Source organism: Lepisma saccharinum, chromosome 10 (assembly GCF_977018435.1).
Source record: "Lepisma saccharinum chromosome 10, izLepSacc3.1, whole genome shotgun sequence".
NCBI lineage: Eukaryota > Metazoa > Arthropoda > Insecta > Zygentoma > Lepismatidae > Lepisma > Lepisma saccharinum.
Window position 1 is genome coordinate 27,304,012 of NC_139238.1, and position 17,830 is coordinate 27,321,841.

At 37.4% G+C, this 17,830-nt stretch overlaps 1 protein-coding gene across 1 annotated transcript in view; it reads left to right on the plus strand.

The window, feature by feature from the left end:
* The window catches only part of LOC145994268 (protein takeout-like), a 45,788-nt gene continuing 27,958 nt past the window's right edge, over positions 1-17,830 (plus strand). The window contains exon 1 of the mRNA XM_083130371.1: positions 1-237. Within this exon, the coding sequence (XP_082986497.1) occupies positions 156-237 (82 nt within the window). The 5' untranslated portion in view covers positions 1-155. The remainder of the gene's footprint in view (positions 238-17,830) is intronic.

The following is a 17,830-nucleotide window of genomic DNA, read 5'->3' on the forward strand; positions in this document are numbered from 1 at the left end:
CCTTGTACTAACAGCACCGGACGCACGCTATTTATCTCAAATCAAATATGTAATTACTTGTGAGCAGCTTGGTGAAGGAAAGAGGTGTTATTTTCTCTCAGTCTTTCCTGCTACTTGCCAGTAAAACTACAGTCTAGTTCCTGCCATATACAACAATGTGGATAGTGGCACCGACAATGCTTGCATCTGCAACAATCACATTGTTCCTTCTCGCTAACGAAGTTAACTCCAAGCTGCGTAAGTCTTACATTTTCAAATTATAATCAATTAGGTGTTCAAATCACTAACTTTCAGCTTCTATACAAGGGTTTACAAAGGCTAACAGGCACTGAAGTGGGATGTACAGTCAGCGGCAATAAAGATGGGACACCTACATCCTGAAATACTCGCTTACCTGCAAAACTCTACGGTAATAAGTGGATTTTAATTATCAATGGTGACTTTACCACCGCCGTATTGTTAGGCAACACACATAACGCCTTGCAGGGGAGCAAGTATTTCAGGATCTAGGTGTCACATTATTATTGCAGGTGACTGTACACGACTACAAGGCAACACCACCATTGTTGATTGAGCCTCCCTTACACAGGTAATAGGGTCTATGAGTAGCGCAAGCATATCGTTCAAAATTTTGAAATTATTTCGATTTTTTTCAATTTCCAAACTATTACAGATCATCATACACAACTTTATTAAGATACAATAATCATTTTTAAACTTTAAATCGCGAATTCGGCTTGATTATCACGTGTTTATGTGCCAGTTTTTTTAAAATACAAAAGCTTGTAATTCTACATTATTTATTTATAACTCTACATTGTTATTTTTTAACGTTATTGAATAAAATCAGTAAATATTGGGTCGGTGCATAAGTTCGTAGCGTTTTGTTATTGGTTATTATTGTCCGTTATTCCAATTTCATTGCTTAGCTTGTAGTCTTGTGTTCGTGAAAACACAGTGTATTCTAATTCTGAGCACATTTTGTTCATTTTGCATACGAAACAATATGGAGTGTCAAGTGGACAAAGTTGAACATTTCCGGCACATTCTGCTCTTCGAGTTTAACCGAGTAACAAGTGCAGCAGTAGGAAGTCTCTCGTAATGAAGCTGCTCTTGAAACTTGGCTAACTGATTTCTTCAACTAAAAGAAGAAACTGAGCTGTATACAGGGCTAGTGTCATATTCTGAAAACACAGCAGTTCTACAGGCGAGGCATCGAACGCTTCCCCAACATTGGCAGATGGTCATTGACAATGGAGGTCACTACATTACTGACTGAGTGAGTGTTGTTGTTGTGACTATGCATTGTTCGACTACAATAACAATAGTAGTAGTATTGGTGGTACTGATAGGACGAGAAAGTACGAGTTTCCTCAGAAAGTACGAGCTTCCTCAGAAAGGAAGAGCTCCCCTGAGAAAGGAAGAGCACCCACCTATACACACCTACACCCACCCACACCCACCCACACATATTTACTTCCGGTCCACTTCCGGTCCACTTCCGGTCCACTTCCGGTCCACTTCCGGTCCACTTCCGGTCCACTTCCGGTCCACTTCCGGTCCACTTCCGGTCCACTTCCGGTTCACTTCCGGTTTACTTCCGGTTTGCCTGGTACGGATAGGACGAGAAAGTACGAACTTCTCTCCAGCAGCTTTGGCCATATTTAAAATAGCTCAATATGCTCATATGAGTTTTTTTGCTCAAGTATGGAGCTCTTATAATTCAAGATTTTTATAAAAAATGCCCTCGGGAATTTTTCAGAAAGTACGAACTTCTTTCCAGCAGATTTGCTACACTTACAAAAGTTGCATGAGCCAGATTTTTGTTCATAAATTTGTCAATTTTTGGCTACACCAGAAATTAAGCTTATAGTATGTTTTTCTGTCAAAATCCCAGGAATCTTGAATTGATATCTATTGGGTTCTGAGACCGAGTGGAGTGTGGTGCATTGCCTTGTAATCAAAAGGTTCGGGTTTGAGTCCTCATAAAATCTGATGGCAAAATGTTAATATTGTTGTTTTGTAAACAAGGGGCTTTGGGTTCGAGTCCTGATAGATGTGGCACTCCATATGTGAGATTTTGAGAATAATTACTGCTAGTTGATAGCCCCCAGATCTTAAATTTGGTAAAAATGTTGTACAACATAGCAAAATTATTCTCTATTAAGAATCACCATAGTTTTGTTATCTGGGTAACAACAATACGGGGCAAAACTGCATAATCAATACAATAGAATGGAGCTCAGGTAAACATTGCATGTTCTTTCCAGGAATTAATGCTTGCCCGGGAGTTGTATGCCACCAGATATAATCTATATTGCGTCTTTTCAGAGAGAAATAACATCATCAAATAGTAATTGCCTTCATTCTGTATGCCTGAGTGATTTTATCTGTTGATATTACCTCTATTGTGCCTTTTCCGAGGAAAATTACATGTCATTTGTCATGGAACTCAAAGAGAAATTCTTATCTACACTATGTACCCTTTTAGGGACCATCTATCATATTGAGAAATTGCCTTCTCGGATATTGTTATTGCAAACTGAATTGCATTTAGGCTTAGTCTTGTTGTACATAAGTCTGTAACTTACAGAATGGCAAATGTATTGTATTTTAGGTAGGTATCTGCTCGTAAGCACTATAAAATGGGTAGGTAATATGTTTTCTGACGGTAAAGTATTGTTTTATATCCAAAGAGTTTTTGTGTTTGAATTGTGCTTCTAGTTCGAGTTGCTGTTTTAAGTCCACTTTATGCACAGTAAGGCTAATCGGGACTGGCCCTACAGTTTTAAAGTGGGATCCGAACCACTTGTGCCTCCACCGGGTATCGAACCCGGGACCCCTTGATTACAAGGCAATGACGCTACCACTGCACCATGGGGGAAGCCCTGAATCGTGCTTCTAGAACTGCTCTGTGACTCTCTCATTTCTTACATCATAAATATATGATTTTTCACCTATGAGAATGACACTGCATATGGTGTTTTCAGGTAATGCCTCGTGGAATTCACAGATAATTTTAATGTTTGTCCTGTCATTCACCACAACTTGTTTCCTTTTTGAAGTGTTAATTACAAACATGGGTCTCTGTGCCTTGAATTCATCTGGAGTGTAGTACATATCAGTACTGCCAGTAGTGACCTTTTTGAAAGCCGAAAAAGCTTCATATAATTTAAGAAAATCATCCTTGGAAATGTCTAAATTATAATTTTCCCTAGGGAATACCTCATTTCTCCCATTTTTAAGATATATGTTCTTGATGTTGCAGCTATCAAATCTACTTGAATTTTTTTCCTGATTGTTGTGTCTTCCAGTCTGAAACAGTACCACTACAAAATCGGGCATGTCGTATTGTATGCTGGAGAATGAATTTGTGGCATCAAATTCATAATAAGTACCAGAGGCGGGCTTCTGTACAGATTGATATGTGTAAAATTGAAGAGGAATCTGTGGATTTTTTAGGATATCAGCTTTGTATTTAAGAGCGTAACTGGCCTCATATTCAACAACCGGGATTCTTAACTCCATAGTCTGAATAATGCATTTGCCTGCATCAGGTAAGGTATTAGGCAGAGCTTCCCCTGTAGAGTTTAATGTGCTGTACCTCATCAAAGCATTATTATCATTTGCAGCTCTTCTAAATGTAATTCTTAACCCGCCCTTCCACATAATTTCTTTGTAATCGGAGAAGAATCCTGGCAACAGGCGCATGGGGAACAGCACTGTGTGATTTTTGGATAATATTTTATCACCAGCTTCAAATCCGCCTATTTTGTAGTAAGAAGCTTCGGTTTTGGATAATTTTAGTGTGGCCAAAGCTGTGGAGGTAATGCCGGGATAATCTATTCTGTTTATAACAACTCCATGCTTTCTGATCTCAATTTCAGAGAACAGATGCGGCACAAAATTATCTACAAGTCTTATGTTTGAATTTGCAGGGTAATCTGTACCATCGAGCTTTACAACATCAAATTTGATGTATAGATCTGCTCTGTGGGGGTGTATAAAGCCGTCCCCTACATCAAGATCAACCTCTATTTCCGTGTTGGGTTGATTTAAATTTGCAAATGTCCTCCTGTTTGGAGGGAATGATTGTAGCTCATAACTCTCAATATTTTCCATTGTATGTATTTTTATTTAAATGTTAATCTCTATGATTGCAGTTGTTGTGGCTCCAGCAAAATCAACCAATTCTTCTTTTTCATTAGTGACCATCAACTCAATGTAATCTATTCTGTTGTGGCACACAGGAAAATATAATGTTGGTGATGGATTGTAGATGATGGGCTCCATGAATTCGGAATTAGGTTTGAATGTTGCAATGATGCCGGTTTGTTTGTGAGTACCTATGCCATTTGATTTGGTGATCATACCCTCGGCCACATTACAGTGAATATTCAGAGTCTCTATGGCCAAGAATTTGGGTATGTTCATAGCAGTGTGTTTGATGGCCGGTTCAAGTTTTGTGTTGTTCTCAAAGCCTAACAGCTCTCCAATAGTACCCAGATCCACTGTTTCTGTAGCAGATACAATCTCCACTCTGTGAGTGACAGAATTTTGACTTAACACTACACCTCTGGGTAATTGAGCATTTAGAGTGGATAGATTATATTGCCCTGGAGTGATGACAATTTTTTGATCCCCTACTGCAATTGTATTGTTGTGGTGCGTAATATTAGGGATCAGGTACATGCCGTAAAATGCTCTGAGAGCTATTGTTTTGGGATACACTATGTCATCATGCAATTTGAGTTTCAATATTGAATTTTGGCTGGTGAGATGGAATACTCCCATGATGTTTCAGATACCACAGGGCCTTTTGAAAATTTTCAATTGATGGTTTATTTATTTGAGACATATATCTAAGAACAGATAAACACAAATGTCCACAATTAACATCTTTGAAGTTTTGAACACGGGCATTATTGTAATAAAGATTAGCTGATTTTAGATATTGTACTAAATTTTCAGGTGGAACACCTCCAAATGAATCAAACACAAATGCCTCATTGTTTAAATATTTAAGATAACAGATCCAGTGAGTGCCCTGATTTTTGTACTCATCCAAATTAACAATGCCACACTCTTTGTTGAGTGGTTGTTCTGGTAAAGAATCAGACATGTACACACCTCTAAAATGTTTGATGCCCAGTGGCTTGATTAAAGCTTCAATATCTTGGTTTGTAAGCGGCTCTTGTTTTTTTTAAACTTACTCATGGATCTCTTAACACCTTTGCCTTTTTTCTCCATGGCCAGGTTATGGCGCCTCTGCTCATCTAATTCTGCCCTATTTTTCTTGGCATCTATTACTGTTTTTGCTATGGCGGCTGATCCCCCAGCCAAGCTCCCAACAGCCCCGAGTGCAGCTAAGATGGCAGGGATAGTAAATATGAAACCCCCCACATGTGATTTTTTTCTAGATTGCTGTAATTTTTTTAATTGGGGGGTACTAAGCAACAATTTCATACCATGTCCCTTTGCAATACAAGAGCTTTTTTTCTTGCGCTGTTTTTTGGTCAAAAGACTGTCAATAGTTTTAAGAGATTTGAGACCTGCATAAGGTATTTGATACATAACACCCTTGGCCTTCATTCTAGGTTTATTATATACATGTTCACAACCCCCACCCCAGTTTTTGTTTGGTGCTCATAGCTATGGTGGTTCCCAATGCTGATATTCTCTCACTCAAAGAAGCATCTTTGCTTACAAATCTACCAAATGCAGCCTCTTCTAATTTCTTGTCTGCAACATGTCTCTTGTCAAGATCAGAATGTGTGTTGTATGCTATGTCATGGTCTCTACAAGCAGCATCTAGGGGATTAACACCAGGATCACCTCTGTTTAATCTATGATCCAATTTTGTGCCTGGACCACAATACTGATAGCCTGGAATGTGTAGTTCAAATGGCAGCTTGTTTATAATGTCATTAACCAACCCCCGACCCTCAGAAACATTCCAAAATTTAGGTGGTAGAGTATTAATAATTTTTATGAGATATCCAATCCCCTTAGGGTCATTCACTATAAAATTAGACAATTTTGTGCTTATCATGTCCATAATTCCAACCTTTTCATTGTAAAAATTGTGGTTCCCAGCATTTTCCTCCCCAGCTATCACCAATAACCTATCTACAAGTTTCCTGACATCATCAACCCACACAAATTCTTTGGGCAGGGTGTTGTATTGTCTGATTCCACTACCTGTCTTGATTTGTGACCATATGGGCTTGATTAAATTATTGTATTTTGCCCCACTGCTAGACTTGACTCTTTTTTGTGTGGGATCATTGTTCTGGTATAGAGCATCTGATTTTATTAATATTTCTTTGTAATGTTCATAATCTTGATCTGTATAGCTGCCAGGCCTTTTCCTAGTCATCAGTTCCCACAATCCAGGTGTTCCGGGGTACTTAACAAAAGCACCTTTTTCTCCGAGACGAGATTCTGAATAAACAATTATATCATCCCCCATAAAAGTTACTCTGAAATTGCCAATTCTATGAATGATGCTCCCATCAAGCTCTGTGTCAGCATATAAGCCAAACACCTCATCTTTGTTGTCTTTAGGTGTGGTTAAATATTTTTGAGCAAGAAGACCCAATTCAATAGGATCCTGAGTAGCTTCAATTCTTCTAGGAGCAACAGGACTAGGTGTATGAATACTGGAAAGTGGGGTGAATGGATAATCTAATATGTTCCTAGCAGCTACAGGTACAAGCTCCGTGATCAAATCTTGATTCTGCTCTGTAACAGTTTTGATATTCTTACCTAAATTATTAATAGCATCAATGACAGGCTGTTCTGTTTGTTTGTGTTTTTCATAAATTCCACGGTTCTCTGATTTCCATCCCTTAAATCTTTTTACAAGATAATCTCTTAACTTAAGATCGTCAATGACTGGTCGTTTCATGGTTATTTATATATGTTTCAACGTCTAGAAAATCGTTGATTTTATTTCTGTATTTGCCGCTATTGGGTGTTCTTGTCATATCAATAGTGACAAACCCATAACTGTCCTGGTTCCAGCACCTGCTGCAAAACTTGGAAAAATCATTGTAGCTCAAGTCCCCACCTACATATTCCTCATGTATGTGTTTGAGGTTGGTATGATCTTGATGAAACACACATATAAAATTGCTGTTGTCTCGGATCAGTTGCTTCGGTATTTTAGAAAAAGTCTGTGCCAGGTAGAAGCAATCAATGTTTTTGTGCCGCCCCTGTGTAAAGAAATTTCTAACCTTGTTTTGATTATCCAGTATAACATCATCAAACACAACAACAGAATTATCGAGACATTCATCAAGTGGCTTAACATCTGATTCAAAAGTGGCAATATCCAGTCCATCATATAGCTTCATCAGCTGCTGATATTTTAATTGTTCCAAGCTCTTAGAGAAGATATACAAGTGCCTGTTTTTCCAGTCTAACCAGTTGGGGGCCAATAAAAAATTATCAACCATTAGTGTAGTTTTACCACAAGCAGATGGCCCAACAATAAGACACCTAATATTTTCAGGCAGCAACTTGCCATTTCTCTTATTCTGCTGTTCAGGTTCTGGCAGCCTCTTTATAACATCCCAGGTGCTCATATTATTATTTTGTCTGCTTCGATCCAGCTGTTTTCCGGATGACCCAGCCATTTGACAAATAACTTGTTGCCTTTTCTGCGGATGATTTTTTCTATGAGATATGTGTTAGGCTGTTTAGTTTTGCTGAGCTCTTGTTCATAGAACCTGCCTTTGAGAATTTCTCCTCGGTGATCTTTTATTATATATGTGTTAAGGGTCCCGGGTTTAACTTGAACCACTGTAAATAATTCGGTGCTCCAGTTTCTTGTAAAGCCTCTTTTGAATAAGTGCTTATATTTGCTGATTCTTACTTGATCCCCCACCTTGTATTTGGGTTTTCTTGTTGTTGGCTGATATCTAGGATAATAAACAGTCCTGATCAATTTTTGCTCATCAGATGAAGTTACTTCAGAGGGTTTCATGTTGATTGTGGAATGGATCGAGTTGTTATATTTATGTAGAAGTTCTGGAAGAATATTAATCCATTTATAATTACCTTGGAGGGTAAATTGTTTATACATAAGATTTTTTAGGGTTCTGTTGAATCTTTCTACAATTGAGGCCTTGAGGTCACTGTAACTCGAGTAATGTTTTATTGCCTGGCTTTTAATAAATTGTTGGAACACAGAATTATAAAATTCTTTGCCATTATCTGTTTGCAAATAGCGCGGGGATCTTCCACTCTGATTGATGATTGTTCTGATGGCTTCTGTAACACATGTTCCAGTCTTGGATTTGAGTGGCACAGCCCATGCAAATTTTGAAAATGTGTCTATGACAGTGAGTAGATACTTGTAGCCCTTGTTGATTTTGTCTAAGTTTTTCAACTGCCCAGTTGCCATTTCAATCAAGTCGCTCTGCCATAAATCATCTATGCCTTTTGTGACTACTGGGAGTCTCTTATAATTATGTCGGGCCTGTCTGTGTAATTCATCAACAATAATTTGTCTAGACATAATATGTAAACAAGAATATTGCAACTATGGGGTGTTCAGCAGCTGAGACTGCAGGATTTTCTAAATATAATTTGTCTCCTATTTGTATTTTAAATTCCAGAGATCCATCATCTTCAGCATAGGCTGTTTCTAATGTATTGGGATCTGTAAAATCCTCTAACTCTACACTGGTGATTTTCACTTTGTTCTCAGCATTTGTTATTGATAAGGTAGGGTAGTGGTGTGCCTGTGGCTGATGCCAATATTTGATCTTGATTGGTCTCAATGTGCCCCCAACAAAAAACTGGTAATAAAATTGTACAGGGGACAGCATATATATTTTGCCACCTGGTGTAAATGGAGAATCATATTCTTTGTTGGGGATGCTGTACAATTCAAGAATTACTGAATGTTTTGGATTCTCGATTATGCCTGTTATTTCCTTTTCTGCTGTGAGCAATCTACTTGTTACAGATTCAAGGTGCTCATTGATGGTCCTAACAACATCATCGTGGCCTGGCTTGATTTTTATGTCCACAATAAGTTTCTTGTATTGTTGCACAATCTCTTGAAGCTGGGTGGCAAAAACAGACAGAGCACTTGCTTGATTGGATTCCATGGTCCCTAGCTGTTGCTTGATATTAGCTACAATATGTTGCAAATTTTCAACAACTGCCAATTTCGAATTTTGAGCAGTAAGATCATGGACCTGTCTTCTGATATCCTCAAACAGAGCATGCAGTTCATTAATATGTTGATTGGTTGGTAGAGTGGCCACTGTCTGAGTGAGTTGTTTGATCTCTGCTTGGATATTCTTGATATCTTCTGATTTCAATATCCTATTCACTGCTCTCTTAATATTTTTAAGTTCCTGTGATGTGGGAAGATTTGATACTGTATTTTGCAAAGATTCAAGTGCCAATTTCACATTGTTTAATTCAGATGCATCAGCCACATTTTGCATAGCATTTTGGAGCAGAGCTATATCTGCCTGAGAGGGTGTTGATCGTTGTAAAATTTCAAGTTTTGTTTGAATATCATCGATCAAGTGATGAAAGTGAGATAGCTCAGATTCAGTGTTGAGGTTTTCAAGCTTCGTGATCTGTTGCTGGACACTGTGAAGAGTATCTACAATCCCAGGCAGGCGAGTTTCTTGTACATTTGCCAAATCACTTTGCACTGCTGCTATTGTACCTTCAAGATGGGTTATGGTACTTTGAATTTTTCCAAAATCTTCATATGTTTCAAGTTGCAGCTTAATATTGGCAACACTCCGAGTTATTGCATTCAAAGCATCAGAAGATGGCAAATTGTTCATAAAATTTTCAAGTGTCTCAATTTTTTCTTTAACCTCGGCTATGGCATTGTGCAGAGGATCCAGATTAGGTATCTGGAGTGATTGAATCTGTTCTTTTAGAGTGGAAATCACTAGATCAAAATCTTCTTGTGATTTTATGCTTTTGACAATTGTTTGGAGCTGTGCCTGGACATTATTTATTTGCTCTTCCAATTGTTGTTTCAATTGCTCAGAGTTGTTAGCCTGGGTCTTAAATTTGGCTTGAAGAGCTGCTACAGCTTCTTCTAAACTTTGAAAATTATCTAATGTTGCCAGATCAGTATATTTTTGAAGCAACAATTTAAGTTCAGAGTCAATTTTAAGAAGAGGGTCCATGCATTGTGATTGCAAATTTGTAATTTCTAATTGAAGACTGGCATTGAGTGTGGTTTGTAAAGCTTGTAAATCACTTCTTAATTTCTTGACTCTGACATCAAGCATCAGAATCTCATCACTGTGATCTTCATGTCTTGTATGGCCAAATATATCATTAGGCATTTTTGTTTTAGTGGTTATTTATTATTGAATATCTGATTCTTAATTCTATAAAAAAGGGTATAAGCTTGTCATATGATCCCGGGACCTCAATATATAAGCAGTCACCAGCAGAAACAGTATATACAGTGCCAGAAACCATGTTTGAGTGCTTAATTCTATAAATATTTCTCCCTACTGAAATTTTAACATCACCCTCAGGGGTTGTAATAAATTGCAATTGCCCACCTACAGGTAATTGGTAATGATTTAAATTATTGTTAAATATGTATAATATTTTGCCTGTTTTATCATCATTATCTGTAAATATGCTGTTCAGATGAATAATTAACAAGCCACTCAGTTTAGACAGCATATCAGAAGAGGGTTGTGGTGTTGGCAGCTCCATAATTTGAACCCAAATAAGTTCATAGGCATGTTTATTTATTTCAAATCATGCTCTGTATTTGGGCATTGTTTCCCACTTTTCAAATCACAATGCCCCCAAGGTAAAGTATGTATGTCACATGATAAAATGCATCTCTTGTCATCATGTGGGTCCAGGGCCACTTTTCTTACAATATTTGAAGTCAACAAGTGATCCTCACTCTGAATTCTATTTTCTGATGTTCTGATTGAACTCTGTGATTTGATGCAATTTTTATAATCTTCAAATACAAGATCTTTTTCTACAGTAACTCTGCCAACTCCCTTGGCCTTTTTGACAACAGCACTACATGTTTTAAAACTGTATACCTTGGCACTTAACCCAGCAAATTCCACAATAACATCACCAAGTGTCTCATCTTTTAACTTGCCAGGCACCTTTTTGTTGTGGGGTTGAATTATTGTATGTTCACTGGTATCAAAGTATTGAAACAATTCAGGCTGTGACATATCTTGATAAACATCTTCTGTTTGAATATCAAGAATAAAACTATCCGTGTCCATGTACAATAATTTTACACGATCACCATAAAAAGGTTTCAACACATCATAATATAATATTAACATATGTAATTTGGACAATTCCAATATCACAGCCCCTACATAAATAGGTTTATCAAATTTGATTTTTGTTTTCATCATGTTGAAAAGTGCCATGTGCTCATCATAAATTCTTCTGTAATTGAAGTTGGGCTTTGCAACCAATTTTTTGCTCCGGCTGGGGTCAGTAATTATTTTAACATCGGTATGTTTTCTGACATTTTCAATTGTTTTGCCATACACTGAATTCACCATCAATTTAAACAAGCCCTTATCAAATTCGCTCTTTGCAGATGTTCGAAGCTCTGTGTTTGTGTCAATGTATGGTTTCAACCATCTTGAGTGCCTGAACCTTAAGACTTTGCCAACTTTGGTCACTTGGACACCATGTTTCATCAGGAACTGTAGGTTTTTGTAATATGTGACATATCCTTGTTTCGGTTCCAGTGTCATCATGAGCTTCTTCTGTTTAGAGCCAGGTGAGCACTTAACCTCGGGAATTGGGGACAAATCAGAAAATTTGTTGTGTAAATTATCTGGAATTGTCAGATCAACCTCTAAGAAGAGTCCATATTCACTGTCATCAAAGTCCTGAAGATCATCAATATTGAAATCTTCGACCCATTCAAGCTCTGCATATGGCAATTTATCCATCATAGCATGACCATAGAGGTTGTTGGCATCTACATACAGTATATAATTTGATGGCCGTGCTGGATCATAATCAGGCATATGCTTGTTATTTGCTCTGGCATATCTCTGGGAACATTGCACCATCCCTCCTCTTATACATTGCTCCATAAACAGATACATATCTTGATCCTGGATCAGATCCAATTGCATTTTGGTATTCAAAAACGTTGCGGCCCATGCTAGGCCCGGGGCACTGTAAAAATATATTGGGTCCAGCTTATAATTTTGCATCGAAGATTTTCTGAATGTTTGCAATATATCAGTTAAGAGAGTAACATCAAGTTTCAAATAAGCCATGTGATAATCACCAAATGTCTGGCATTTTAAATTTTTCCACATCAACTTAGCATGGTGATAATCTTCATCAGTAATTCCAGATCCTCTGATTCTGCTGTAAAACTCTTCTTGTGGTGGCAGGGAACACTCATCAAATTTAGAAAAATCTGTGACATAGTCATATGGATATACACCCTTCCGCCTAATTAATTTCAGGTCCTGATTTGGAAACAATGCACGTGTGATTTTCAAGTCATCATCAGATAATTGAGAGGCCAGTGTAGCCAGGCTAGCAGGTAAAAATCTGTAAGAATCAAGAAATCTTAATTGAATAGAAACACCATGAACTTTAATTATCTTGCTAATAGATATATATTTTTCATCATTTTCAGCTAAAATATTTAAATTCTGCTTCTCAAACCCCTCGTACCTGATCAGATGATGGAAATCATAATTGGATGCTCCATGGCAAAATATGGGGATAAATCTTGGTCTCTTGATCTTAATATTACAGCTATTACACAGGGCCATTAAGAATTTACCATCTGTATGAGAATGGTGATGTACCTTGATATTTGTATCTGAAAATTCACAATCACATACCGGGCATTTTTCTGCATTGTTGAAATCTTCAATCTGTTCCTCTGTTAAAGGCAACATAGGCTTTGATATTAATAAGATGTTAGATGCTATGTCACGGCACACATTTTCTATTATATGTGCAAATATTTTGATGGCATTTGGTCCCTTGTATGAATATTCTTTAATAACAACACCATCCCGTATAACCATAAAACAAAAGCTGGAAGGTTCATGTTGCTGGTACGGTGTAATTGAAGATTCTTCTGGATCTGGGCTACAGAATGCAAGAGATTTGAGATTCGATTCGAAATCACAGACAATATATACAGGGTGTTCCAACAAGGCTTCAAACTTTTTGAATTTGCAATTTTCACTTGGATTGGGCATCACCATATGAACAGGTTTATGATTGCCACAGTATTTCAGATGCTCAATTAACTTGTTTTTGGCAATTTCTGCACTCTCTTCCCGAACCCCCTTCACCATTTTTCTACCATCAAATACAGTTAAGCATCTTCTGCACAACTTGAATATTGTATGAGTTTTGTCTAGTTGTGTTCTCACTAAAGCTTCAAGATTATGTATCAGAGTGTAATGGTATGTGCCATCCCCTTCAATTAGGAGCAGATCAATTGGAATAGCAGCTTCATCATCAAGTGTACTGATTCTGAGAGGTGCTATCGGGCAATTGCCAGTGGAACAAATAAATACATTAATAGATAATTGTTTGCCATTGATGTGCCTGGCCCTTTTTTCAAATTTATCAATATTCTGAACTGATAGTGGATATTCTAAACCCTCCATTACATCATCAAAAATATGTTCATGCTGTTTGTAATAAGTTATTCTCTCAGGATGGCTTGAAACTGGATACAAAGCAGCTAATATACACCACAAAAAGCATTTCTGGTCGGTATTTTTTATATTGACCACGGCTCTTTTGTTTTTGATATTGGCTGGTAATGGCAGATATGTAGATCCTTGTAATGGGCTGAATTCAGAAATATTAACATAGAGCTTGTGTGATGAACCGCATAGGCTCCATCCGGACTCTTTTGCCGCAAATTCAGAGTGTTTGATGTTCAGTTGATTTATCAAATTGCCTATTATTGTGTCTGAATTTGCATTTGAATATACCGGTACAGTTTCTGTTATGTGGGGCTGTGTAAATTTTGTGCCGTTTGGTTTCTTATATTGTACAAACAATTTGAGGGACAGCTTATAAGAGCCATTTTGTGCATTAAGAATTGCCTGCAGATCAGAATTTATACTGTTCAAGAAATTCTCAATGCCACATCTTGGCTCTGATGCAAACTGGTGATCTCTTAATTGGCCGTTAAAACTGCTACGGATAGGTTCATGGCGTGGCTGTTTTGCTGCTCTGGCATTAAGAGGTGCTTCGTGCTTTCTTTTCAGACCAGAAGTAGATGGTTGAGAGGGCAATGTTGATGACTGTACAGAGCAAGTATCTTTATGTTTATATGTGAAATATTCCATGTTATATTTTCTATTGCATTTGGGGCAAATTATTGTGGGAGTTTTGTATTTGTCTGGATTACAAATTTTTTGATGCTTGGCCCAATTAGAGCTGGATATATTTTTATTGCACTGATTACAATATTTTTGATTCGGCATTTTTGCTGTTGTTTATTATATACAATTTCCTGGGCTTCAATTCAAAACTTTATACTGAATAAAAAATATCAGTTGGGTTCAGCACTGTGATTTGTATGTGTATATGTATATATGTGTGTATACACTTAATATTTTTGGTTTTGGTATTTATATAAAATTTCCTGGGATTCAAATCTAATCTCTATGGATTAATATTATTAATATTAATCTTATGACAGGTTGTAAAGCCAATAGCTTACAAGTGGAAAATCATTCACACTGACCCAGCGCAAATGCCTGCACGAACATGCATGTATAGAATGGCAATGACCTTGTTATGTATAACAGGCTGGGACAAATATAAGCTTGACTCTAAATATGAGTGGATTACAACAAATAACAGATTTTATATTGTTCAATATGAATTTAAACCAGTAAGTATGAGAAGCACTGTGTCAACACGTCTGTTCCCCTCAGTCAGTCTCACATAACTGGCTGATGCAATATTCGGGAATTTCTGTAAATACTGGCGCTGAGGAAAAAAATCAATACTACCGTCTCGGGAATTGCGCACACTCACACCGAGGGGAAACATGCAAACACGGAGCAATTCTAGAGGTAGGCTCTGCATATTGCGTTGTTTTAATATTAGATAAGCAAATTGAATAGTATCCAATTAAACTTAAACCTGAAGTAAATATGTATAGGTAGGTATATAGACAAACTGATGCAATTTTGTAAATCTGCTTGAGGGGGTTTTGATATTTTCTGAATTATAAAATTCTTGGGTTAGGCAGGTGCTACACTTAAACAAATAGACATGTTGAGCAAGTTTTAAGTGTAGCAAATCTGCTGGAAAGAAGTTCGTACTTTCTGAAAAATTCCCGAGGGCATTTTTTATAAAAATCTTGAATTATAAGAGCTCCATACTTGAGCAAAAAAACTCATATGAGCATATTGAGCTATTTTAAATATGGCCAAAGCTGCTGGAGAGAAGTTCGTACTTTCTCGTCCTATCCGTACCAGGCAAACCGGAAGTAAACCGGAAGTGAACCGGAAGTGGACCGGAAGTGGACCGGAAGTGGACCGGAAGTAGACCGGAAGTAAACCGGAAGTAAACCGGAAGTGAACCGGAAGTAAACCGGAAGTAAATATGTGTGGGTGGGTGTGGGTGGGTGTAGGTGTGTATAGGTGGGTGCTCTTCCTTTCTCAGGGGAGCTCTTCCTTTCTGAGGAAGCTCGTACTTTCTGAGGAAACTCGTACTTTCTCGTCCTATCAGTACCACCAATACTACTACTAACAATGTTTCATCTTACCACCTGTGTACTTGTGTTAATTATTGTATTCCTGTTAACGTATATTATAAGACGCTACGAACTTATGCACCGACCCAATACTACACAGACATACATTATTTGATTGATATTTAGGTGCTAATGATAACTTTCAGGCAGTAGCGGCGATTGAGTGCCAAAACTGGGGGAGAACAGTTTACTTCCTTTCGGTAGACGAGGCATAGTGTAGGAACAAAAGTGACAAAAAGTGATGGGCAAGTGGTTAGTCTATGGGGGCAACTGATCTACCCCTTAATTGCGGCCACTGGTTTTAGGGTATTCCTTTGTTTTGAGAATTATTTCAGTAAAGTACATTTTGTAGAACAAATCTTCTGCTGGAAATTTCACTACAAAACCTGAATTATAATTATTTTTCTATTCTAATGGGTTCTCTCCCCGCCAATCATAGTTCATTCATGTTCTTAATTGATAACGGTTCAGTCTCTGATATTTGTAGTGTCATCGTGTAACAACAACAAAATTTCACATCGTGTAGAAGGCAAACAACTCTTCTTAGTAATGTTTTTGCTCATTAATGCCTTGTTTCGAAGGTAAGAGCCTTTGAAAACTGGCATTTTCTATCTTGTATGTATGCAACGATGTGTAACATACTCATGGTTGCCACGGTCATTTATTTTTAAATGCGATGACATATTAAAAGCGAAAATATGCTACAGAGAGAAACACCAGCAGGGTGATATTGCTGAATTGAACACCATTATGTTCCACATCAAACTTTATGCTTTGGCATTAGAAAAGAGTTTCATATGTCTTGCCTAAGAAATCTTCACTGTCTATAGGTCAATGCTTTGAACTGTTACACAGTCTGCCAGTAACGTACTGAAAAAAAATTGTCGCATTCTTCAGAAAAAATAAATATCAGTGCCAGCCCTGCATTTGTGCTACATATATATACAGGATAGAAAATGTCATTCGAAAGGCAAAGATACGAATGAGCAAAACGTAATGAATATTATTTTATTCAGGCATTACTCTCCTCAGAAACAATCTAATATGGTAATTAAATAGCTTCTGACTATTAATTTTACAATATAAACTGCTACGTCCGATTGTAATAGCCCCACGTTGTGAGAGCCACTTATGCTACGTGCCATCCTGTATGTCACACTTTAGGAGCACAGCTTCTGTATACCACGGCTAAACTCGAGGGTATGGGTTCTTATCTTTGGAATATAAATAAGAAAGCAGAGATATATGCCAATGTATATAAGAATGAGAATACATATTCTGAAACCTTCACAATTACAAATATTATATGCTTAAATTCTTCATACAACAATTATATTCTTTTAGAAGAAAGGTTGGCTTCTTCTTCCTTCTATGGAGTGGTCAACTTCTTCTTTGGGGAAGGTTAATTTCTTCTTCTATGACAGGATTAAATACTTCTTCTGTTCTCCTGTATGAAAGATCATCTACTTCTTCTATAGAAGAATCATCTATTCTTCTGTGGAATGATCATCTACTTCTTCTATAGAAGGATCATCAATTTCTTCTATTCTTCTGTAGAAGATCATCTATTTCTTGTATTCTTCTGTACAATGGTTAAATATTTCTTCTGTAGAGCTATTTTCCCAGAGCGTCCCCCCTTTTTCTTCGGCGTGACTTTGGCTAACAAGACTCAGATGTATTTTGGGGCGACAAATCTGGATATAGCGCCACCTAAATATCGACCAAAGAGACAACCCAGGATCGCTAATGTATCGCTATGGCCCAGTGCAACTAAAATCAGCTAGCGCAACCGTAGTGCTTTGGGGCGACAAATATCAATATAGCGCCACCAAGGGGAGACAACCAAAAACCTAACGAGGCGTTCCTCCTCGCCAGAGATAAAAGACACGGATTCGAATCGACATCTTGACTTCCTTACTCTCCTATGTGTCTAATTCATGAGTATTTTATTAATCATTATAATTCCTCTATTATTTTATATTTCTTATCCTATATTTAGAATGGTTTAATCTGTACTCATTATCTTTCATTTGTTTTGTTTAATATAATCACTTTCTGTCT